The sequence below is a fragment of the Hemitrygon akajei genome, chromosome 26, assembly GCF_048418815.1.
Source record: "Hemitrygon akajei chromosome 26, sHemAka1.3, whole genome shotgun sequence".
Lineage (NCBI taxonomy): Eukaryota > Metazoa > Chordata > Chondrichthyes > Myliobatiformes > Dasyatidae > Hemitrygon > Hemitrygon akajei.
In genome coordinates, this window is record NC_133149.1 from 19,498,302 (window position 1) to 19,524,835 (window position 26,534).

At 43.5% G+C, this 26,534-nt stretch overlaps 1 protein-coding gene across 7 annotated transcripts in view; it reads right to left on the reverse strand.

Annotated features, from left to right (window-relative positions):
* The window catches only part of LOC140716780 (CMP-N-acetylneuraminate-beta-galactosamide-alpha-2,3-sialyltransferase 4-like), a 295,770-nt gene that overhangs the window by 10,543 nt on the left and 258,693 nt on the right, over positions 1 to 26,534 (reverse strand). For 5 of the 7 annotated variants that reach the window (XM_073029671.1, XM_073029669.1, XM_073029673.1 and 2 more), the window contains 2 exons: positions 21,272 to 21,415; positions 8,413 to 8,562 (listed from right to left, as the gene is read on the reverse strand). In XM_073029671.1, the coding sequence (XP_072885772.1) occupies positions 8,413 to 8,562; positions 21,272 to 21,415 (294 nt within the window). Of the gene's footprint in view, positions 1 to 2,877; positions 4,712 to 8,412; positions 8,563 to 21,271; positions 21,416 to 26,534 lie in introns of those variants that run through there. The other 2 variants (XM_073029670.1, XM_073029674.1) reach the window with 2 other exon arrangements.

Here is a 26,534-nt window from a genome sequence, read left to right on the forward strand (position 1 = left end):
ATTTCCCTTAGATCTTTTTGTCATAAGACAAGTTTCATTTGTCACATTCAAACTTGGTTCATGAGGTGGTGTCACAACCACAGACTCTGTCGTGGGGTCTACATGCCCCTGCAAGTGGGTTGTGCAACGAGTTCACCAATGCTCTTTCGAGCATGCGCATTCCAACTAATTACAACATCACTATGGTGGCATTTAACTTGTTCCTTTTCATTCTAGTCTTGTTGAGGCTTGACGAAAAGCACAGCAATGTGTTTATATTCCCTGCTTAACCTTTATCTGGGTCTTTCAGTGGGCACTGGTCTGTGCAAGAAGGAAGTTAAATATCACCATAACAGAGACAGCAATTAGTTGGAAAATACATATTCATAAGCTCAATTGCTGATCCTGCTTCACAACATGCCTGTGGAGGCATCTCGTTCCCACAGCAGAGTCCATGGTTGTAACGGGTAGGAAACAAATATCCTCGTAGGGTCAAGTTAACAGAACCTTTCCAGAGAATTACTTGTTGGCAGGAATCTACAGATCTTATTTTTCATTTTAGTTATCCCCTTTCTGATCCAGAAAACTGAATGGCTTATGACATGTTTCAATGAGACAGTGCCAAAATTACAGCCGCTGTCAGAGAGTGAAGGATGTTCCACTCTAAAGGAAGTGGCAAAGGCATTTGTTGTAGTAATGACAAGCAAAAACAGTTCCAGTTCATGGTCATACATAGGTTATAAATATCGTACAAAAAGAGGTGGCACAAAATTACATGCTCACACTAAGGCTATGCCACCCACATATGTGTCTTCTGCCGACTAATATCCAGTTAGTCTCACTCCATCTACCATTCCCTTAAATAGAATCCATTCACCTCAACCCCCCAAGAATAGAGTCTGATGTGAAATTACTAAAATTCCATCAAGTATCTTTCAGTGTAAAGAAAGGACCACAATACTATTTAAAAAAAAGTCTTCACCAGACAGTAGAAACTGTGTTGATTACACCGGACGACAAAGATTTTGCTTCCTGAATACTTTGGAGTGTATCATATGGATTTTAGGCTGCTGACCATAAAAAATCACGATGAAATTTCCCTATTATACACTTTTTTCTTTTAAAAAAAATCACCTATATTTGTTGTTTCTAATCAAAATTCAAGTCGATTAAAATGTTGCCCACAATGCATGCTGAAAGGTTTGTGACCTTGTCCAGGCTTGCCTGGGCATGCTTAGTCAGGGCAGATGCTGCGCGGCAGGACAGGTTTTAGAAAGGTTATTAAAGCATTTCGCACACGCCGTTCTCTGCATTGCGTTTACATGTATATAGGTTTGCGATCACATTGATGCGCATGCTCTATGCACATAGCATATTGTGTGTACTCAATATAATAAAGTAATTGTATTCTCGAGTATTTGTGATAGCAAAATGTCTCGCCAATGTTGCGACAGATAAAACACTTTGTTATATTTGTGGCAAATATGCGCTTAAATCTCAAATATAGTGCATAACTCCTCTTACTAAAAAAGCCTACGAGCTCTACTTAAGGTGTAAAATTGGCGACCAAGATAAAGCCTGGCTCCTCACATTTGTTGCGCAACATGCACTGTCAATCTTTGAGCTTGGTTCAGAGATACTAAGAAGTCAATGCTGTTCACTGTCCTAATGATACAGCGAGAGAAAAAGGATCATGTGACAGACTGCTACTTCTGTCTGACCAGTACAAGATTTCTCTACTAAAAACAAGTAGTCCATCAAATACCCCAAACTCCCTTCAGCCATGAGACCAGTGTCACATGATGATAGTCTTCCAGTACTGAAGCCACCAGAGACATGGAGACTAGAGAAAGCAGGCGAAGATGTCATGATACACAAGACAGGAGTGAAAAATAATATTGATACTGATACAGATTTTGAATTCTTTCTATTGACTGAGCCTCATCTGATAACTCAATTTGAATTAAATGACCTGGTCAGAGACTTGGGTTTGTCAAAGGCAAAAGCAGAATTACTGGGTTCAAGACTGCAAGGATGGAATCTGCTGTCACCGGGCACAAAACTTCCACAAAGGATTTCGATATTGGAGACAGATGTTTCCCCAGAATAAATGATGCCAAGATTAAGGAAGGCATTTTTGTTGGTCCAAAAATCAAACAGGTCATCAAAGGCAGGCAATTCAAAGAATTTCTAGTGGGACCAAAGAAAATCACGTTGAAGGCATGTTGAAGGATGTTGAAAAATTTCTTGGCAATTACAGAGCACCAAACTACGTGCAGCCGGTTGAAAACATGCTTCAAGCATACAAAACCATGAAGTGCAACATGTCACTAAAAACTATTTACTGTATTCCCATTTAGACTTTTTCCCTCAAACTTGGTGCTGTCAGTGATGAGCATGGTGAAATGTTTCAGCAGGACATTGCAGTCATGGAGAAACATTATCAAGCTAACTGGAATCCATCAATGCTGACCGATTATTGTTGGACACTTAAGCGAGAAGTCTCAGACACTGAGTACAAATGAAAATAATCAACAGATCATTTTTTCTCAGTTGAATTATTGCAAAGCATCAGCACCATCATACAATTAAACACAGTATATACAATAAAAGTTAATTTCTTGTTACTCAAAAATCCTGTGTGATACTTGTAGTCTGAAATTACATCTGTATTCTGCTTCAAGTGGCCTAACATAACCAGAAAAACTTTGAGGAAACAACACTTCTGAAAACATTTGCTGTCCAGTGTTTTCTATCAGCTTTACTGATTAACACAGGCAGAAAGATGCACAAGGAAAGTAAAGGACCAAAGTGTGCATTTAAATATTTAAGATGTGTTTTTATTTACACAATCCTTTCACAGGCATAGAGTTGATGGTGGTTCAGAATCATTTATTATCACCAGTACGTGTCATGAAATTTGTTAACTTAGCAGCAGCAGCAGTTCAATGCAATACATAATATACAAGAAAAAATAAAAATAAAACAGTAATGATAAGAAATAAATCAATTACAGTATACATATATTGAATAGATCAAAAATCATGCAAAAAACAGTAATATTATATATTTTAAAAGTGAGGTAGTGTCCAAGGGTTCAATGGCCATTTAAAAATCAGATGACAGAGGGGAAGAAGCTGTTCCTGAATTGCTGAGTGTGTGCCTTCAGGCTTCTGTATCTCCTCCCTGATGGTATCAGTAAGAAAAGGGCATGCCCTGGGTGTTGGAGGTCTTTAATAATGGAAGCTACCTTTCTGAAATACCACCCCTTGAAGATGTCCTGGGTACTTTGTAGGCTACTACCCAAGATGGAGCCGACTAAATTTACAACTCTGTTGTCAGAACGCTGGTGCAGGGATCCAATCGCAGACCCAGTACTGTGCACACAGTGATATTAATTGAGTAACAAATCCCTAGGTGCAAATGAAGTCGGCCTCAAAGTTCAGGCAGAGATCAAAACATCCAGAGAAATCCAAAAACCAGAATTGGGAAACAGGCAGAGTCGATATTCAGATGGACAGAGTACAGATATGAATGCTGGAAAGGCTCAGGAAAATTCACTGGCACGATCTGGCAACAAACAGGTGAAAACACAGGACTGAAATACACTGAGCAACAAACAGAGAGGCAGATGATAGGTGGAGCACAATGAGACAGAAGTGGCAGCAAAACAGATAATAATGAGAAACAGGTGAGAGGCGGAGTACTCAGTGATACAGGGGCCGGAGTAGAGCAGGAGCGGGGACAGGACCACATGGGCATGAAAACAAACAAAAGCACATGGCAATACAAAACCACAGACTGACGGCTAGGGGGAAACACACAAAAAGACAAAATTCAACTGGAGGTACTGACACCTCTGCAGCTTTTTTTGGTTCTGTGCAGTACCCCCCACCCCAATCCCCCATTCCGGACAGTGATGCAGCCTGTCAGAATGCTCTCCACGGAACAACTATAGAAGTTTTTGAGTGTATTTGTTGACATACCAAATCTCTTCAAATTCCTAATGAAGTATAGCCACTGTCTTGCCTTCTTTATAAATGCATCGATATGTTGGGACCAAGTTATATCCTCAGAAATCTTGACACCCAGGAACTTCTGATCCCTCTATGAGGATTGGTATGTGTTCCTTTGTCTCACCCTTCCTGAAGTCCACAATCAGCTCTTTCATCTTACTGATGTTGAGTGCCAGGTTGTTGCTGCGACACCACTCCACTAGCTGGTATATCTCACTCCTGTACACCCCCTTGTCACCATCTGAGATTCTACCAACAATGGTTGTATCATCAGCAAATTTATAGATGGTATTTGAGCTATGCCTAGCCACACAGTCATGTGCGTATAGAGAGTAGAGCAGTGGGCTAAGCACACACCCGAGGTGCACCAGTGTTGATCGTCAGCGAAGAGGAGTTGTTATCACCAATCCGCACAGATTATGGTCTTCGAGTTAGGAAGTTGAGGATCTAATTGCAGAGGGAGGTACAGAGGCCCAGGTTCTGCAACTTCTCAATCAGGATTGTGGGAATGATGGTATTAAAAGCTGAGCTATAGTCGATGAACAGCATCCTGACATAGGTGTTTGTGTTGCCCAGGTGTTCTAAAGCTGTGTGAAGAGCCATTGAGATTGCATCTGCCGTTGACCTCTTGTGATGATAGGCAAATTGCAATGGGTCCATTGAGGGTTTATTGGGCATAAATGCCCTTTGAGCCCTTAAAATGGGTGGATGAAAAGCTGGGATTGTATTAAAAAAAACATTCTGTAAATGTATAATCATTAAAGCTATAGAAATAAAGCCAAGAAAACAGTGGTGTATAGACTTCCCTGAAGATAGCTAAAAAAGTCTCCCAGTACAGTTTCCAACCCTTAATTTCCCTGTTTACAGTTTCAGAAACAAAGTTATAGTAGCTTAACCAAACCTGCCTGTCCAGGTAGACCCATTGTTTCTGCTTGTTCCTACCCCACCAAACTTATATCTGTATACCTCGACTCTGTTTTATCCCCCTGGTTCAGACCCTTCCAACCTACATCCATGACTCTTCACACACTCTGGATCTTTTCAGTGACGTCAAGCTCCCCAGCCCTGATCACCTCATCTTCACCATGAACATCCAATCCCTGTACACCTACATCTCCCATCAGGAGGGCCTTAAAGCTCTCTGCTTCTTTCTAGATAACAGATCCAACCTGTTCCCCTCCAGCAGCACTCCCCTCTGTCTGGGGACTGGATCTCACTCTCAATAATATCTCCTTCGGCTCCTCTCACTTCCTTCAAAGCCAAGGTGTAGCCATGGGCCCTCACATGGGTCCTATCTATGCTCACTTTTTGTTATCTATGTGGAACAGTCTATGTATAAGGTGCCTCTTGTCCTCACCTACCACCCCACTTGCCTCCATGTCCAGCACATAATTCTCTAGAACTTCCGCCATCTCCAACAGGATCCCACCACCAAGCACATCTTTCACTACCCCCCCACCCCACTTTCTGCTTTCCACAAGGATTGCTCCCTATGTGACTCCTTCATCCATTCATCCCTCCTCACTGATCTCCCTCCTGGCACTTATCCTTGCAAGCGGAACAAGTGCTACACCTGCTCCTACACTTCCTCCCTCACTACCATTCAGGGCCCCAAACAGTCCTTCCAGGTGAGGTGATACTTCACCTGTGAGTCTGTTGGTTCATCTACTGTATCCAGTGTGGCCTCCTGTATATCAGTGAGATCCGATGTAGATCGGGAGACCACTTCACTGAGAAAAAGCGGGATCTCCCGGTGGCCACCCATTTTAATTCCACTTCCCATTCCAACATGTCAGCCCATGGCCTCCTCTACTGCCTCTAGGCCTCACTCGGGTTGGAGGAGCAATATCTTATATTCCACCTGGTGGCATGAACATTGATCTCAAACTTCCATTAATGCCACCCTCTCATCACCATTCCCCATTCCTGTTTCCCTCTCTCACCTTATCTCCTTACCTGCCCATCACCTCTCTCTGGTACTCCTCCCACTTTTATTTCTTCCATGGCCTTCTGTCCTCTCCTATCAGACTCCCCCTTCTCTGAACCTTTATTTCTTTTACCTATCAACTTCCCAGCACTTTACTTCACCCCTCCCCGTTTTACATATCACCTACCAACTTGTACTTCTTCCTCCCCTCCCCCCACCTTCTTGCTCTGAATTCTCATCCTTTTTTCTGGTCCTGAAGAAGGGTCTCGGCCCAAAACGTCAACTGTTCACTCTTCAATAGACGCTGCCTGGCCTGCTTAATTCCTCCAGCATTTTGTGTGTGTTACTTGAATTTCCAGCATCTGCAGATTTTTTTCTTGTTTATAGTAGCAAGACTTGTAGAGACAAATCCAGAAACATAATTTCATTTCCCACAATACCATCAAGACAACACACATAAAATTTTGGAGGAACTCAACAGTTAGGCAGCATCTCTGGAAAAGAGTAAACAGTTGATGTTTCGGGCCAAGATCCTTCTTCAAGACTGAGAGGGAATGGGATGAGATGCTTGATTAGAAGGTGAGGAGAGGGGAAGGAGGGTAACTGGAAGGTAATAGGTGAAGCCAGGTGAGTGGGAAAGATCAAGGGCTGGAGAGGAAATAATCTGATAGAAGGGAAAGTGACCAATAGGAGAAAGAGGAAAGAGAGGGGAAATAGTAGGCAGGTGAGAAGTAGTAAAAGGTCAGAGAGGGGAATAGAGGGGGGAGGTCCATTTGAGTCACTGGAAGGAGAAACCAATATTCATACTATCAGATTGGAGACTACCCAAATGGGGGTGTTACTCCTCCACCCTGAGCGTGGCCTCCACTTGGCACGTGAGGAGGCCATGGGCCGACATGTCAGAATGGGAATGGGAATCAGAATTAAAATGTTTTGCCACCGGGAAGTCCTGCTTCTGGTGGATGGCGCGGAGGTGCTCGACAAAGCAGTCCCCCAGTTTATTCAGGAGTCTCACCAATGTAGAGGAGGCTGCATCGGGAGCACTGAGCACAATAGACGACCCCAGCAGCTTCACAGGTGAGGTGTTGCCTCACCTGGAAGGACTGTTTGGGTCCCTGAATGGAGGTGAGGGAGGAGGTGAATAGGCAGGTGTAGCATAGGCCGCTTGCAGGGATAAATGTCAGGAGGGAGATTAGTGGAGAGGGACAACAGAATCACAGAGAAGGCAATCCCTGTGGAAAGCTGAGTGGGGGAGGAGGGGTGGGGGAGATAAAGATATGTTTAACAGTAGGGTCTGTTTGGAGATGGCGGAAGTTGCGGAGGTTAATGTGTTGGATGTGGAGGCTAATGGGGTGGTAGGTAAGGACAAGAGGAACTCTATCATTATAACAACAGTGAGAAGATGGGGTGAGTGTGGATGTATGGGAAATGGTTGAGATGCAGATGAGGGCAGCATCAATAGTAGAGGAAGGGAAACCCCATTCTTTAAAAAAAAGGAAGACACATCTCTGATGTCCTGGAACGGTAAGTCACATCCTGAGAACAGATGCGGCAGAGGCAAAGAAACTGAGAGAAGGGAATAGCAACTTTACAGGGTGGGAAGAGGTAAAGTCAAGACTACTATAGGAAACAGTAGGTTTATAAAAGATGTTGCTTGGTAGTTTAGAGATCAAGAAAGGGAAGGGAGGTGTCAGAGATGGACCAAGTGAATTTAATGCCAGGGTGGAAGTTGGAGGCAAAGTTGATGAAATTGACGAGCTCAGCACCAATGCAGTCATCAATGTAGCAGAAGAAGAGTTTGGGGAGTATGACTGTGGAAAGCTTCGTGCATAGACTGTTCTACATTGCTGACAAAGAGGTAAGGCATAGCTTGGGCCCATGCAAATGCCATGGCTACAGCTTGGGATTGGAGAAAGTGGGAGGAGCCAAAGGAAATATTGTTAAGGGTCAGGAGGACCAGTTCTGCCAGACGGAGGCGGTGGAGAGGGGTTGGTTGGTTCTTTCATTCAGAAAAAAGCAGAGAGCTTTGAGGCCTTCCTGATGGGGATTGAACATCCATGGTGAAAATGAGGCAGTCACGACCAGGGAATTGGAAGTTACTGAGAAGATTGGGGGCATGAGAAGTGCCATAGATGTAGTTGGAAAGGGACTGAACCAAGGATACTAGCCAAGATACTGAAATTTAATTATTTAAATAAACCCAAAATAGTCACTTGTAATGGGGACTTGAAACAAACAACAGTCATTAAACTGCATCTCATTCCCTAAAATATTTTAGGACGGGGTCTCAATGACTCCAATAATAACAAGCTGGAAGGGCATTATGAATGAGCAATAAACCCGCAATCCACCATTAATTCCATGCCTTTGAAAGGATTGAAAAATACTTGAAAAATATATAAAAATACTTGGACTTAGCAACCATTCACTTTAAAATCAGAGATATAAAATGTAAATATCCCAGTAGAATTTAAATCCGCAGATACTTACAGTCATCGCTTTCATTGTAGTTTTGTCATAGTAGTGTATGGGAGTATCTTGTTGAGCTATTGGATATCCAAAGCCAGCAACATGTACTTCATCACAATAGTTCAAGGCCACTGTAATAGCTAGAAAGCCACTGGTGGGGTGCACTGGTTTCTGCAGACATTAAAATAAGAAGTTGAAATTTTGCAATTGACAAGCAAGAGCTAGGCTGGGACTGCTTTGGATGAGTTCTTTACCACCCCAGTCAGCTTGAATTACTACTCTGCAAAATACACACCCAACGTAAGCAACCCACCATAGGCAGTAAAGAAAAACACAGACTCCTAACAAAACTGGAAACATTGGGTTCCAGAATAAGTAATCCTTAGTCAAGTGAACAACAATTCTGTACACTTACAAGAAGCTCCCTTATCATGAGGGCAGGTAGAACATGTGAAATAGCAGGGTGAACAAAGCAAAATGCAGTGTTATTGAAGGATGGAAGGAGCACCCTGACTGATTGCATTAGGGCCTGGTATGGAAACACCAATGCCCAAGAACAGAAAAGCCAACAAAAAGTGATCGATACAGCCCAGTCCATCACAGGCAAAGCCCTCCCCACCATTGAGCACATCTACAAGGAGTGCTGCCACAAGAAAAAAAGCATCCGTCAGCAAGGACACCCATCATCCATGACCATGCCCTCTTCTCACTGCTACTGTTAAGTTTTCTAACTTCAAAACATTCAACTAATTCAAAGAAATACACAGGAGTCGAAGGAATGTGGGTGTTACTTTGTCTTTAAGTGAGCCACGCGCGTTTCCTGTGGTGACATGATGACATATGCAATTAATGGATTCTTACATATAACCAGTAATGAATTATTTAAACAGACAAGAATACGTAATTAACCAATATATACACACACAAAATTACTCAAATATTACTGAAATATTAATTTCACAACACCTTAGTTATAAAATCCAACTCAATAGATAATGCATCTCAACTATAAAAACAGAAAATTATATATTACAACTACTATATACAGACATCCACGGCATAGTAAATTTTAAATTGTCCCATTCAGGTCTAAAGATTTCAGCGCTGTAGAGACTTTGTGGGATAACATCTTTCCTGACAAGGGGGATTCTTCTGCTTGGCAGGAGAGACTTGTGGCTGTGGAAACAATCTCAGGATCTATGATCTGTGGTGACTGTACGAGTTGACTCTGGAACTACAGGAAGTGGTTCTGACAGCGGTAGTCAACTTTCTTCTTCTAGTTTGTGCATCTTGATCTTGGGAAAGTGCATTTCACTGGAATATTCTCTTACTAATTTTTTTACTCCCTTTACAAAATGATCTCGTGGTTAATCTGCTAATTAAATTTGCCGACGGCACTACATTGGTTGGCCTAATCTCAAACAATAACGAGGAGGCCTACAGGGAAGAAGCCATCTCTCTGATGTAGTGGTGTCAAGAAAATAACCCCTCCCTCAATGTCGCAAAAACAAAGGAGCTGGTTGTGGATTACAGGAGGAATGGAGTTGGGCTAACCCCTATTGACATCAATGGATCTGGGGATGAGAGGGTAAACAGCTTCAAGTTGCAGTCACCCCAATCACAATCTATTCCAGCTGCTACCATCTGGGAAACGGTACCGCAGCATAAAAGCCAGGACTAACAGGCTCCGGGACAGCTTCTTCAAACAGGCCATCAGACTGATCAACTCATGCTGACTGAGTGTATTTCCATGTTAGATTAACTGTTCTATTTATTATAAATTATTATAATTTACTATGATTGCATATATGCACATTTAGACAGAGACGTAAAAATTTTTACTCATGTACGTGAAGGATGTAAGAAATAAAGTCAATTCAACTCATTCAATTCATCCACAATATCATCTGATGAATCCTCTGTTATCGTATCTCCATTGACTCCTTTCTTTTTGACCTTCCATTCCTCCAGCTGGGATTCAGTCTTTGCATCTACTTTTACAAGCAGCTTTTTGTCTCCCTGATGCACCATCAATAACTCACTCTGAGACGTAAGAAGCGAGATATCAGCTTTTATTGACTGGAAGAATGAACAACACTACATCCTGGAGAATGAGGCCGGGCTCAGGCCTCAATCGCCTTTATACAGGGGTCAGTGGGAGGAGCCACAGGAGCAGTCAGCAGGGGTCAGTGGGAGGAGCCACAGGAGCAGTCCAGCCAGGTATATGTAGTTCACCACACTCCCACTTGAAATTCACTCAATAACCTTAATGCACGTAGAGTAGATTTTGGTTCTTTATACTCACAAAAACCAAATGCCTGCAACTTTCCTGGAGCTCCTTGAACTCTCTTCCAGATTAAAAGCAAGCCACGTGTCACAAGTAACTGACATGGTGCTATTGATCACTGCTTTCGTCATTTGCATGATTCATTTGAGCAGTAAAGCCCTTCCTTGGGCCAATATGCTTTCCAACAGAGGTTTTACCTTTCTTAATTCACTTTCAGTTGGCTTCATCGGCTTCACTTTCAAGGACTCTACAACTCATGTTCTCAGTTTTATTTATTTATTATTATTGTTACTTGTTTCTTTTTGCATTTGCACAATTTGTCAGTCTTTGCATGCAATTTTTCATTGATTCTATTGGACTTCCTTGTTCCACTTTGAATGCCTGCAAGAAAATTTTCTGACACATACATAACTTTGATAATAAATTTTACTTTGAACTTCGAGGGGAAGCACAAGGCTATATAGTTCCTACCTTTAACACTGATGCTCTGGGATGTTCATTCATTAAAATCCCTTGTTCAGGTCGTTCTATTTTAACCACTTCATGTGTAGAGGGGGCAATGAGGGAAGGTTTACAAAGATAGCCCATGGTGAAATGCTTTTTCTCCATTGCTCATTACTGTGTTTGAAAGAAGACATCTTGTAGAGACCACTATTTGGTTCAGCACATACAAATTCAGGGAGAGTCTTGGCATTTCTCTTCAACAGTGTAAGGTGTGCTGAACTTTCAAAGTTTAAAGTACATTTATTATCAAGGTATGTCAACTACCTATAACCTTGAGATTCATCTCCTTACAGGGAGCAGCAAAACAAAGAAACCCAATAGAACCCATTGGAAAAAAAGACTGTCAAAGACCCAATGTGCAGAGAGAAATAATATTAATCGTACAAACAATACAAGTAAGCATATAGCATTCAGAAAAGTGAGTCACAGATACGAAGGCAGCAGCCAGCCAATTCAGCAGCCCATTAAAAGCAGGCCACAGACTCAGTCAGTGCAGAGACAAGTAAACCTGGCAGAGCAGCAAGCTGAATCAGCCTGACCCACTCCTCTAGCCCCAACCTTTTCCATCTGGCTCACCGCTTAAATCATCCAATCCTGGGTCGTTCCTTCCCTCACACCTGGGCGATGAGCACTCAGCCCTGGGCTCCATCACTTTGATTCAACCCAGTGTTTAAATCGATCAAACCTTGAGTCTTATCTTACTCTTGGGCCCAGGTTCCGCCTCAACTCTGCCTCATTGAATTGCCTGCAAGTCCATTCCAGCTATAGACAAACATTGGCTCATTCCTCGCCCTTGTGCCCTGGGGAAGCCGCCTTGAGTTGACCTGTACATGCCACATCGCAACTGTCCTGCATCTTCGAGACTTCAGTTCACACAACAATAATGCCAGATCATAAGGCCATAAGTTATAGGAGCAAAATTAGGCCATTTGGCCCATCGAGTCTGCTCCACCATTTCATTACATCTGATCCAATTTTCCTCTCAGCCCCAGTCTAATGCCTTCTCCCCATATCCCTTCACGCCCTGACCAATCAAGAATCTATCAACCTCTGCCTTAAATACACATAAAGACTTGGCCTCCAGTTACCTATGACAATGAATTCCACAGATTCACCACCCTCTGGCTAAAGGTATTCCTCCTCATCCCTTCTATTCTGAGACTGTGTCCTCTGGCCTTAGACTCTCCCACCATAGGAAACATCCTTTCCACATCCACTCAATCAAGGCCTTTCACCATTCAATAGGTTTCAATGGGGTCACCCCTCATTCTTCTGAATTCTAGTGAATACAGGCCCAGCGCCATCAAATGCACTTCATATGACAAGATTTCAATCCTGAAATCATTTTTGTAACCTACCTTTAAACCTTTTCCAGTTTCAGCACATCAATTATACTCTAGGATGTGCTGAAACTGGAGAGGGTTAGCATTCACTTCCTCTTGAAATTAATGCTAACATTGCATTTGCCTACCTCATCACAAATTAACCTTTAGGGAATCCTATACAAGGACTCCCAAGTCCCTTTACACGTCAGTTTTTGTATTTTCTCCCAACTTAGAAAATAGTCCACCCTTTCATTTCTTCTACCGAAGTGCATGACCATATACTTCCTGACTGTATTCCACCTGTTATTTCTTTGCCCATTCTCCTAATCTAAGTCTATCTGTAGCTTTGCTACTTCCTTAAAACAACCTGCCCTTCCACCTATCTTCATAACATCTGCAAACTTTGCAACAAAGCCACCAATTCCATCATCCTAATCATTGCCATATAACGCAAAAAAGAATCGGTTCCAACACAGACTCCTGTGGAACACCACAAGTCACTGGCAGCCAAATGGAAAAGGCTCCCTTTATTCCCACTCTTTGCCTCCTGCCAATCAGACACTGCTTTATCCATGCTAGAATCTTTCCTGCAATACCATGGGCTCGTACCTTGTTAAGCAGTCTTATGTGTGGCACTTTATCAAAGGTGTCTTACAGGCAGTTCAAAAGTTCAACTCCAAAAGGGGAGTTACAGGCTATTGATTCCAGTGATAATTTACCAGAAAATGTGTGATTAATAAAGTAGTTAATAGTTTTCTTTGTTTTGCTTGCAACTGCCAAGTAGTTGCTGAGCTTCACCAGCACCATCTTAAACCAGAACTTTCTGGCAGATGTTTGCAAAATAATCATCTTCAGCAAGAGCGTCATCATTACTTACATGAGCCAGAGGAATTTCTGCTCTTTGCTTTTACAGGAGCCATTCCATTCAATGGAGAACCTTATGCAGGATGTCCACTTGGATCTTCACTATTCAGTTAGTAAGAGATAGACAATAGTAGAATAGAGCCCCAGGTATGAAGGTATAATGAAAGCGAAGTAATCAGTCATGCCTAGTACAGGAACTCAAAGCAATTAGATATGGAGGACTTTAAGGCCAGGTATTTGCAGAGTCTCTTTTCCCATTGGACACGCAAGCAAGTAAAATCAAATACTGAAATATGCAATGTTCAATGGAACTTGCAAGTTTCTTTGTTGGTCCTGACTTCAGAGTCCCAACAGAAATTGATAGAAACATAGAAAACCTACAGCACAATACAGGCCCTTCGGCCCACGAAGCTGTGCCGAACATGTCCCTACCTTAGAACTACCTAGGCTTTACCCATAGCCCTCTATTTTTCTAAGCTCCATAAAGCCATCCAGAAGTCTCTTAAAAGACCCTATCGTATCCACCTCCACCACCGCCACCGGCAGCCCATTCCACTCACTCACCACTCTCTGAGTAAAAAACTTACCCCTGACATCTCCTCTGTACCTACTTCCAAGCAATTTAAAACTATGCCCACTCATACTAGCCATTTCAACCCGGGGAAAAGCCTCTGACTATCCACATGATCAATGCCTCTCATTATGTACACCTCTATCAAGTCACCTCTTATCCTCCGTCGCTCCAAGGAGAAAAGGCCGAGTTCACTCAACCTATTCTCATAAGGCATGCTCCCCAATCCAGAAAACATCCTTGTAAATCTCCTCTGCACCCTTTCTATGGTTTCCACGTCCTTCCTATAGTGAGGCGACCAGAACTGAGCACAGTACTCCAAATGGGGTCTGACCAGGGTCCTATACAGTTGCAACATTACCTCTCGGCTCTTAAACTCAATCCCACAATTGATGAAGGCCAATGCACCGTACGCCTTCTTAACCACAGAGTCAACCTGCGTAGCAGCCTTGAGTGTCCTATGGACTCAGACCCCAAACTCCTTCTGATCCTCTACACTGCCAAGAGTCTTGCCATTTATGCTATATTCTGCCATCATACTTGACCAACCAAAATGAACCGCCTCATACTTATCTGGGTTGAACTCCATCTGCCAATTCTCAGCCCAGGTTTGCATCCCATCAATGTCCCGCTGTAAACTCTGACAGTCCTCCACACTATCGACAACACCCCCAACCTTTGTGTCATTAGCAAATTTACTAACCCAACCCTCCACTTCCTCATCCAGGTCATTTATAAAAATCACAAAGAGGAGGGGTCCCAGAACAGATCCCTGAGGCACACCACTGGTCACCAGCCTCCATGCAGAATATGACCCATCTACAACCACTCTTTGCCTTCCGTGGGCAAGCCAGTTCTAGATCCACAAAGCAATGTCCCCTTGGATCCTATGCCCCCTTACTTTCTCAATAAGCCTTGTATGGGGTACCTTATCAAATGCCTCGCTGAAATCCATATACACTACATCTACGACTCTATCTTCATCAATGTGCTTAGTCACATCCTCAAAAAATTCAATCAGGCTCATAAGGCACGACCTGCCTTTGACAAAGCCATGCTGACTATTCCTAATCACATTATGCCACTCCAAATGTTCATAAATCTACCAACCACTTAAGTAAGACTCACTGGCCTATAATTTCCTGGGCTATCTCTACTCCCTTTCTTGAATAAGGGAACAACATCTGCAACCCTCCAATCCTCCAGAACCTCTCCTGTCCTCATTGATGATGCAAAGATCATCGCCAGAGCCTCAGCAATCTCTTCCCTTGCTTCCCACAGTAGCCTTGGGTACATCCCTTCCGGTCCTGGTGACTTATCCAACTTGATGCTTTCCAAAAGCTCCAGCACATCCCCTTTCTTTATACATTCTCAAGCTTTTCAGTCCACTGCAAGTCATCCCTACAATCACCAAGGTCCTTTTCAATAGTGAATACTGAAGCAAAGCATTCGTTAAGTACCTCCGCTATTTCCTCCGGTTCCATACACACTTTTCCATTGTCACTCTTGATTGGTCCTATTTTCTCACACCTTATCCTCTTGCTCTTCACATACTTGTAGAATGCTTTGGGGTTTTCCTTAATCCTGTCCGCCAAGGCCTTCTCATGGCCCCTTCTGGATCTCCTAATTTCATTCTTAAGTACCTTCCTGCTCGCCTTATAATCTTCTAGATTCATATCATTACCTAGCTTTTCGAACCTTTCGTAAGCTCTTCTTTTCTTCTTGACTAGATTTACAACAACTTTTGTACACTACAGGATCTTGTACCCCACCATCCTTTCCATGGCTCATTGGAATGTACCTACTCAGAACCCCACACAAATATCCCCAGAACATTTGCCACATTTCTTTGGTATGTTTCCCTGAGAACATCTGTTTCCAATTTATGCTTCCAAGCTCCTGCCTTATAGCCTCATAGTTCCCCTTACTACAATTAAATTGATGATGAACTACCAAGTTCAACATCCCAATCTGCCTCTGTGGTCATGTGCAAAAACGGCCAAGAGTCTTCAGTGAGTACAGTCTTCATTACCTGCATTAATTGAAATAGAAAATAGCAGGACTTTGCCATCTGCACTGTGTAGCATTGTGTTTATGTCATAGAGCTTGATGTGGCAACACTGAATGTCCACTGATTTGTTGGTCAAGGAACAGCACATATTCTATGTCTCAAACTTCATAGGGCCTCGAGAAGATGAGTGATCCCACCTGTGTACAGATAGCAACTCCACGACAACACATCTAAGTCTCCTGGCTTCATAGAATCATGGGGAATCTATGAGAATGCAGGGAGAATTTTTTAAATGGGATTAGTGTAAATTGGTGATTAATGGCCAGCATGGGCTGAAGGGCTTGTTTTTATGCTGTGTGACTCACTTTCTCTCTCAAAATTTATCAAATAGGAAAGCTAAACTCTTCTGCTCAGCCAGGCACAGTAAAGAGTAAAGCACAAGACAGAGAGAGTTCACTGCATCTTCCCTATGTCAATGTTTCGGGTCGAACCCCTTCGTCAGGACTAAAGAAGGAGGGGGCAGGGGCCTTATAAAGAAGGTGGGGAGAGGATGGAAAACCAATCAGAGGAAAGATCAAGGGGTGGGGGAGGGGAAACACGGAGGGGATAGGCAGGAGAGGTGAAGAAGGAATCTAAGGGGAAAGCACTATGGGTAGTAGAAGAAGGCAGAGTCATGAGAGGTGATAGGCAGCTAGAAGAGGAGACAGAGTAGAGGTGGGATGGGGAAGGGAGAGGGAGGGAATTACCGGAAGTTGGAGAATTCGATGTTCATACCAAGGGGCTGGAAACTACCCAGACGGTATATGAGATGTTGTTCCTCCAACCGAAGTTTGGCCTCATCATGGCAGTACAGGAGGCCATGTATGGACATATCCGAATGGGAACGAGAGGGAGAGTTGAAGTGAGTGGCAACCGGGAGATCCTGTCTGTTGTGGCGGACGGAGCGTAGGTGCTCGACGAAGCGGTCCCCCAATCTGCGTCGGGTCTCGCCAATGTAGAGGAGCACCGGATGTAATAGATTACCCCAACAGACTCACAAGTGAAGTGTTGCCTCACCTGGAAGGACTGTTTGGGGCCCTGAATGGTGGTAAGAGATGAGGTGTAGGGACAGGTGTAGCACTTACGTTTGCAGGGATAAGTGCCAGGTGGGAGATCTATGGGGAGGGACGTGTGAACCAGGCAGTCGCGCAGGGAACGATCCCTGCGTAAAGCAGAGAGGGGTAGAGGGGGAAAGATGTCCTTAGTGGTGGGGTCCTGTTGAAGGTGGCAGAAGTTGCGGAGGATAATATGCTGGTGGGGTGATAGGTGAGGACAAGGGGGACACGGTCCCTGTTGTGGTGACGGGAGGATGGGGTGAGGGCTGAAGTGCGGGAAATGGAGGAGATGCGGGTGAGGGCATCATTGATGACGGCAGAAGGGAAACCACGATTCTTAAAGAAAGAGGACATTTGGGATGTCCTGGAATGGAAAGCCTTATCTTTGGAGCAGATGCGGTGGAGACGGAGGAACTGGGAATAGGGAATAAAATTTTTGCATTTGGCAGGGTGGGAAGAGCTATAATCAAGGTAGTTATGGGAGTCAATGGGTTTATAGAAGATGTCAGTGGTTTACAGAATGTTGGTGTTACTATGTATTACCCATCCCTAGTTGCCTTGAGGATGTGGTAGTGTTAAGCCTTCTTGGATCATTGCAATCCTTCTAGTGAAGGTGCTGCAGTGCCTCTATTTTCTTAAAACTTTATGAAGTTTCAGCATGCTGAATAAACTCTTCTTGGGCTTCCAGCCAGGTACAGATATCAATTATAGCTGACGTTTCATGACCAACTCTGCCATCTTCATCAGGGATGATGCCTGGGCATGTCTAGTTTGGTGGTGTTTATACCCCGGTTGTCCGTCCCTCCTGATTCGTTAGTCCTCATCCAGTCAGGTTTCCGCTCTCCCACCTTGTTAATCAAATTCCAGTTCTTACTTGGAGCAAGACCTTCATCTTTGTTAAAATTATTTTCCTCTAGTCTTATTTCAGTGGCTTTCTTTACCAGGCGGTCCCAAAAGCCATTGGTGTGGCATAGTGGTTCTGTGCTGTCAAAGTCAATCCTATGGCCATTGCGAATGCAATGTTCTGCTACCACCGATTTCTCCCGGTAACACAAATGGATACATCCCCTATGTTCCTTCATGCTGGTTTCCACCGTGTGTCCCGTCTGGCTGATATACGCTGCTCCGCATTCACAGGGAATCCTATAAATGCTAGCTGTCCTGAGTCCCTGGTCATCTTTGACCCACATAAGCTGTGATTTGAGCTTCCTTATGAATTTGTGAATGATATTAATCCAGTATTTCTTCAGGCTCCTGACAATCCTTCCAGAAACTGTGGAAATAAAGAGAAGACAGGCAGTAGCGATGGGTTCCTCCTCGTTGTTAGGTTTCTTGTTTTTTTCCATTGATCCTTTTAGGATCCAATTAATTTCCTTCATCTTGTAGCCATTCTGTAGGAACGCCGTGCATAATTGCCTTATTTCCTCGGAGAGACTCTCCAGGTCTGAAATAGTTTTTGCACGGTTAATCAAAGTAGAAAAGATGTTGGGAGGTGTGATGGTGGCTGTTATTGTTGAGGTACAAGTCCGTGTGAGTGGGTCTCTGATAGTGGCTATCCGAGGCTACCATCCAGTTTCCATTGTATTAGAATGTCCAGGAATGGGAGGCAACCATTTTTCTCCATCTTCACAGTAAATTGAATGTTTGGATGTATGTTGTTAGGATGTTCGTGGAACTGTTGGGACTGCCTGGCATCCATGAGGCCACATTATGAAGGTGCCATCGATGTATCTGAAGAAGCACTTGGGACATAAGGGAGATGAGCTCAGTGCCCTCTTCTCAAAGTCCTCCATGTAGAAATTAGTAATAGCCGGCAACAAGGGTGATCCCATGGCCACCAAGCCCGTTTGTTCATAGTAGTTCCCATTCAAGAGGAAGTATGTTGATGTAAGGGTATGTTCAAAAAGGACAATGGTAGCCTTATCAAACTTTGACCGCAGGAGGACCAAGCTGTCCTTAATGGGAACCCTCATGAACAGGGACACCATGTCAAAAATTACCACTATGTCCTCCCAGGTCAGCTGGATGTTGGTTAACATTGTTATGAAGGCAGTCAAATTCGTGATGTGATGTTCACAGCCCCCAACAAAGGTGGGCAGCATGGTTGCTAAATGCTTAGCGAGGTAGTAAGTTAGAGAATCTATAGGCCTCGGGGGGGGGAACCCTCCTTGTGTATGTTAGGGGGCCCGTAAAGTCTTGGTGGTAATGGCGCCTGAGGCAGAAGTGTCTTGCGTATGTCTGCTGGCTGACCAGATTTCTTCAGTAGAGCAGAGGTCACCCTCACAGTTGAATCCATGGGATCCCGCTGTAGGACCCTGTAGGTGGGATCGCCCAGCATCTGTTGGACTTTCCACATCAGGCCTGTCGCATTTCCTTTGCCTGCTGGTAAAATCATGATGGCTGTGTTTTGCCGTAGTGCCTGGAGGGCCAGTCATTCTCATTTTGTAATGTTCGGTTTCAGCAAACCAGGTTTTTTGAGAGCAAGGACCGAACTAGTCACCTCGTTGATGCTTTGCCCAGTTGATTGATGACAGACTTTTCTGGGTCCAGTGGTGGGGTAGCTGCATTTTGTTTGGATAGATCGTTGTATTTCTTGACCTGCCTCGCAGTGTTCCTTCGTGAAACTAATTCACCTTGGGCAGCGGTGGACCTGTCGATGTACTCCCAGTCACTAGGAGACAAGAGGGCTGACAATCCCAGGTGAAGAGACAATTGTCTGTTCACGTTGATGTCCAGAATGGATCTAATGTAATCAATACTTGTACCTGGCTGGATGCCTGAGAAGAGTTTATTCAACATATACACCGGGAAAGCACTAGATCCTTTTTCGGCATGTCATCTAAAATTTTGACAAACTTCTATAGATGTGCGGTACAGAGTATATTGACTGGTTGCATCATGGTCTGGTATGGAAATACTAATGCCCTTGAATGGAAAATACTCCAAAAAGTAGTGGATATGGACCAGTCCATCACAGGTAAAACCTTCCCCACCACTGAGCACATCTACACAGAACGTGTCACAGGAAAGCAGCATCCATCATCAGGGACGCCCACCAACCATGACATGCTCTCTTCTCGCTGCTGCTATCAGGAAGAAGGTAGAGGAGCTTCAGGACTCACACCACCAGGTTCAGGAGCAGTTATTGCCCCTCAACCATCAGGCTCTTGAATCAAAGAGGATAACTTCATTCAACTTCACTCAACACCAATATTGAACTATTTTCACAACCCATGAACTCACTTTCTAAGACTTTGCAACTCATGCTCTCAATATCTATTGCTTATTTATTTGTTATTTTTATTTTATTTTTTATCTTTTTCTACTTGCAGTTTACTGACTTTTGCATATTTGTTGTTTGTTTTTGTTGTGTGCAGTTTCTCATTGATTCAATTGTGTTTCTTTGTAGTTACTGTGAATGTTCACTTTGAACTTTAAGAGACTTTCAGGATTTAAACACAGCAGTAATGAAAGACTGGCGATGCATTTCCATTTCAGGATGGTGTGCATCTTGTAGGGAAGACCCTAATGCTGGTGTTCCATGCATCTACTACCCTTGTCCTTAGTGAAGGCTGTGCTGTTGTCTCAGTGCTGCAATCAACAACACCAAAAACTTTCAACTGTTTTGTATCTTTCACATAATAAATTGCCCCTAGGACTTCACCAAATTCTAAGACATTTGTTACCAAGCAACGTAAGATGATACAGGGGCAGGTGACTGAAAGACTGATGACATAGAGGGAGATTAAAAAAAAATGTCCTTCAGTCCACGTCAATTGTTAACCCACCCATTTACACTCATCTTTATTATTCCTATTTTTTTTTTTAATCGACCCCTCCCCCTTTGCCCACCCCTGGGTTATACATTCACCTACACACCGAGAGGCATTTACAGTAAGAAATTAACCTACCAAGCTGTCTATCTTTGGGATATGGTAGGGAGCCTGGAGGACACCCATGCAGTCACACGAAGAACGTGCTCAACTCCGCAGAGAACACCCAAGCTCAGGATTAAACCCAAGTCCCTAGCGCTGTGAGGCAGAGGCTCTACTACCTGTGCCACCCAAGAGGTAAAAAGCCAAATTTCCCAAGGTTGAATGAAAATTTAACTGTTTCATGATAAAATCTTGGTGCAATTCCACACCAAAAAATACTAAGGGACAATGAACTACACTTATTCTTCTTGAGAAATTTCATTCAAAAATTGTAAAATGATGTCCTTACCTGGTTGGACCTGGGAGGTACCTTCAATGGGATTTTCAATAATTTGGTTGCAGCTTGGTGTATGTAATATGGGTTGAGGATTCGGATATTAGAAGGATTTGCTTCCCATACTAAGGGTGGAGGCTTCCAGAATCCTTTGCTTGTCTGGAACAGAAAGAAATTATGCAAATTTAAAGAGCTGAAGGAACAGATGGCCAATAATTAGCTAGTTAATTGATTAAGTCAGTATTTGAAGGCCTTCCTTGCAATTGTGGAGGTACAAGGAGAAAGCACAGAAATACCAACTTGGACTGGAATACAGGAATAGGATGAAACTATTCCGCTCATTGAGACTACCCCAATGTATGAGATTATAGTGGACCTGCATCTGCCTTCCAGTTACCAATGTGTTTACATGTCCCATAATACTCTAAGTTAACAAAATTGTGGAAAGTCATATTTATTGATTGAGGGGAATTAAGTTTCCATCTGTATGGTTTCCATTGAAGAGGTCCTTTATAATGGGTTAGATTATGCTCACCCAGTGGTGCCAGTGAGAGCCACCAGCACCATAGCAACAGGCAAGTCAGCACAGTACACAGGAGGAACAGGGAAGGTTTGAATGATGGTAGACTACACAACACAGCAGCAAATTAGCTGACCTGTGGCTCTACCAGCCACACCTGGCATCACATCTGGCCTGTTCCTCTTCTGAACTCAGCACTAGACCAGTGGTGGTTCCATAACGTACCAAAGCAAGAAAAAGGTACACCACCACTGGTCTTTCAGCTCTACACTAGCCATTACTGGCACATCTAGTGCTGTCCCATGCATGTCAACCTTCACTGAAGATTCAAGGGAAGGCAAGTGATCTGTTTAATTTTACTTACTTCAATTTCAGAAGAAGAATGGCACAGAAGTAGACTGCCCAGCCCCTCAAGCCTGCCCTACCATTTAATGCAATCATGGCTAATCCAACCCAGCCCTCAACTCCTCCTGTGTCAGATTCCCGTAACTCTCAATCATCCAATCTTGCAAAAATCTATGTAATTCCACTTTAAATACCTCCAGTGATTTGTTCTCCACAACCTCTGGGGTAGAGATTTCCACCACTTTCTGAGAGAAAAAAATTCTACATACTTTGATTTCAAATGACTTGCCTTGAAACTGCTTTTAAGACTGAGCCACTAGGAAAAACATCTAGCCATCATACCAGCTTATTATTTTGTACATTTCTGCAAGATCAACCCTCATTTTTCCAATTAATCATATTTAAGATACCACATTGAAAATAGATTTTCAATGAATTAATGTTAATTTTTCATTCATATTTGTTTTGAAATTATTTAAATGTTTATAAATGACTGATGATAAGTCTTGTCAGAAAGCTGTAATGGAGAGGTTCAGAGTTACTGCTCACAAGTCCCTGCATCCTCAGGAATCAGTAATAACTGGGAGACCAGCAGTCAATAGAAGGTGAGTAATTCACTGAAGGTAAGGACAAGCATCAGGTTTCCGTGAGACACATACAGGCAAGATCAGTATTTAATACCAATCCCTGGTTGCCCTTGAACTGAAAGGTTTCTGGCCATTTCAAAAAGCAACCACACTGTTGGGTCCTCATCTGATGGACATCTGCGATAACTGACCAAGTCTGACTTAAGTCAGCAACTACCCCCTACTTAGCCTTTCCACCGTCCTTGACATCTGCACAGAGTGGCTGCCTTCTCATTCCTTCCTTTTTTTTTTCAGTTTGGGGTGGTGATCTACTTAATGATGGGGCAGAAGAAACATTTGCATCTGTCAGATGGTGTGGAGTTCAGCCCAGATCTCCACAGTCCCATAAATTATCCTGAGCCAAGTCTGAGCTCAACCAAGAGCTTGAAGGAGGAACCAGATTTCTGAGTTCTCCACACCTGTTGCTTGGAGGAGCTGCCAATTCTCCATATCCCACTGGACCGTTGCAAAGATGCAAGGAGACCATAGGCTGGGGCTGGGTGCCCTGCCATCAATATTAGCCAATCAAAGTGTTTTTACAAAACACTCGGTAAACAACACAATGATTGTAGGAGAAAGGCCACAGATTTAAGGTAGATCAATTGATGCTGCTGGTTCAGATAACATATTTTATGCACCAATAGATTGGGGTTTAAACCAAATAGCAGGGCAATAAATGGAAGTTCAACACCATTTTTAGAGGAAATTAGAAAACAATTTGAAGGAGGAAAATTGCAATTAAATGTGGAAGGATTGAAGGCAAACTAACTGGATCTTTCTTCAAAACAGCGAAGGCCGACTCAAAAGGCTGAGTGGCCGCCTAATGTGCTTTAACTAATCAAAACACAAAAATACAACTGCAGATGCTGTGGATCAAAGAATACGAACACAACGCTGGAAGAACTCAGCAGATCAGGCAGCATCCATGAGAAAAGAGTAGCCAACGTTTCGGGCTGAGCCCCTTCATCAGGAATGGGGGGGGGAAGAGAGAGCTGAAGCCCAGTAATAGAGATGGGGCGGGGGTAGGGCCTAGAGGCGCCAGGTGGCTACCGTCTGGGTAGCCTGCAGCCTGGTGGTATGAACATTGAATTCTCCAATTTCCGGTAATTCCCTCCCCCTCCCCCAGGTCCCTCTCTGCCTCTCTCCCCTTTCAACTTTCTGCTTCTTTATCTCTACAAGTTCTTTCATGCTTATCCCCTCCCCCTCCCCCTTTATCTTTCCTCTGATTGGTTTTCCACCTGGCGCCTCTAGGCCCTACCCCCTCCCCTATCTCTATTACTGGGCTTCGGTCCTCTCTTCCCCCCCCCATTCCTGATGAAGGGTCTTGGCCCGAAACATTGGCTACTCTTTTCTCACGGATGCTGCCTGACCTGCTGAGTTCTTCCAGCGTTGTGTTCATGCTTTAACTGAAGTGGGCCAACCCTTTTGTAAGAAGTGGATTTCACTGACTTCTTGAGTACAGTATGGTATTGAGGCCAATCCAGATTAGCTCAATGGCAACTGAACAACTCCAAGTACAAAAGCCATATTTACAGGCGGCTCAGTACACCACACTCAACATCTGCTTGACAAAAACTGGCAGCTCCAACTGATTCTGTCCAATCTGCGAGCAGAGTGAAGGCATTGGCTAAGTGCATAAGACCATAAGACATAGAGCAGAACTAGACCATTTGGCCCATCATGTTTTCTCTACATTCAATCATAGCTAATTTATTTTCCCTCAACTCCATTCTTCTGCCTTCTCCCCGTAATTTTTGACACATTTCCTAATCAAGAACCAATCGATCTTTGCTTTAAATATACCTAATGACTTGGCCTCTACAACTGAATGTGGCAATGAATTCCACAGATTCACCAACTTCTGACTAAAGAAATTCCTTTCATTCTCAGTTCTAAAGGAATGTACTTGTATTCTGAGGCAATGCCTCTGGTCGTAGACTTCCCCACTATTGGGAACGTCCATTCTATGCTTTTGAATTCCAACTAGCGACCTTAGACCAAAGTATTTTTTTCTCTTCACTGTCTTATGTAAATAATGTATATTTCATGTATACATGACAGACAAGAGATTCTGGGGACGTGAACGGGACACCCGGATGGTATGTTGCCTCCCAGGTGCCAGGGTCAGATCGCATCCACAACATTTTGGAGAGGGAGGGGGAGCAGCCAGATGTCTTGGTACATATTGGTACCAATGACATAGGAAGGAAAAGCAATGAGATCCTGAAAAGAGAGTTTAGAGAGCTAGGTAGAAAGCTGAGAAGCAGGACCGCCCGGGTAGTAATATCTAGATTGCCGACTATGTCACGTGCCAGTGAGGGTAGAAAGAGGGTGACTTGGCAAATAAATGTGAGTGTGAGAAGCTGGTGCAGGGGGCAGGGATTTAGGTTATTGGATCATTGGGATCTCTTCAGGGGGAGGTATGACCTGTTCAAAAGGGATGGGTTGCACCTGAACCCAAGGGGGACCAATATTCTCGTGTGGCTGACAAGGGAAGTCAAAGCTATTGTAAAAGCAGAAGAGAGGGCATACAACAAAGCAAAAATTAGTGGGAAGACAGAGGATTGGGAAGTTTTTAAAAACCTACAGAGAGCAATTAAAAATCATTAGAAGGAAAAAGATGAAATATGAAAGCAAGCTAGCTAAAAATATCGAAGTTGATAGTAAATGTTTTTTCAGGTATGTTCAAAATAAAAGAGAAATGAGACTGGATATAGGACCGCTAGAAAATGAGGCTGGAGAAATAATAACAGGAAACACGGAGATGGCTGATGAAGTAAATGAATATTTTGCGTCAGCCTTCACTGTGGGAAATACTAGCAGTATGCCTGATGTTGTAGTGTGTGAAGGAAGAGAAGTAGATGCAGTTATTGTTACAAGAGAGTTAAGTTAAAGTTAAAGTCTGTCCCGAGCCTTATAGGCTCATCAGGCCAGTGCTTATGCTGGTTTCCGTGGCGTGAAGCGACTGAGAGTATGAGACTGCCCCCTGGATAGGATGCCTCCAACCTGATGGCATAAACATTGATTTCTCAAACTTCTGGTAATGTTCTCTTCCCCCCCCCCCCACCTCACCATTTCCCAGCCTTTTTCCCTCTCTCATGTTATCTCCTTCCTCGTCCATCACCTCCTCTGGTGCTCCTCGTGCACCCCACACCCACCTTTCCTTTCTTCCATGGCCTTCTGTCTCTTTCACCAATGAACTTCCCAGCTCTTTACTTCATCTCTTCCCCCTCCAAGTTTCACCTATTGCCTGCCATTTCTCTCTCCCCTCCCCCCCCCACCTTTCAAATCTACTCCTCAGCTTTTTTTTTTATCCAGTCCTGCCGAAGGGTTTCTGCCCAAAATGTCGACTGAATTCTTTTCCATAGATGCTGCCTGGCCTGCTGAGTTCCTCCAGCATTTTGTGTGTGTTACTCAGATTTCCAGCATCTGCAGATTTTCTCTTGGTTGTGTCATGATAATAAACCTGATTTAACTTGATCACTTCATTCCTTGCCTTTTGCCTTTCCCAAACTTTGCGTTACAAATTCAGTACAAGCAATGGAAAACTGCCACATCGTGGGGACTTCATGAAAGGAGGCTATTGTCAATGCCATCAGCAAGGGAAATTAAATGGGCATATTTCAGATAATGGTTGGACAGTTTCATCAGAAAGTACTCTTACAACATTTGAGAAGTATCTGGACATGCATTTAAATTTCTAAGCACAGATGGCTACAGACCAAGTGTGGATAAATGGGAAAAGAATAGATGGGTTCTTTATGGGGCAAAGGGCCTGTTTCTATGC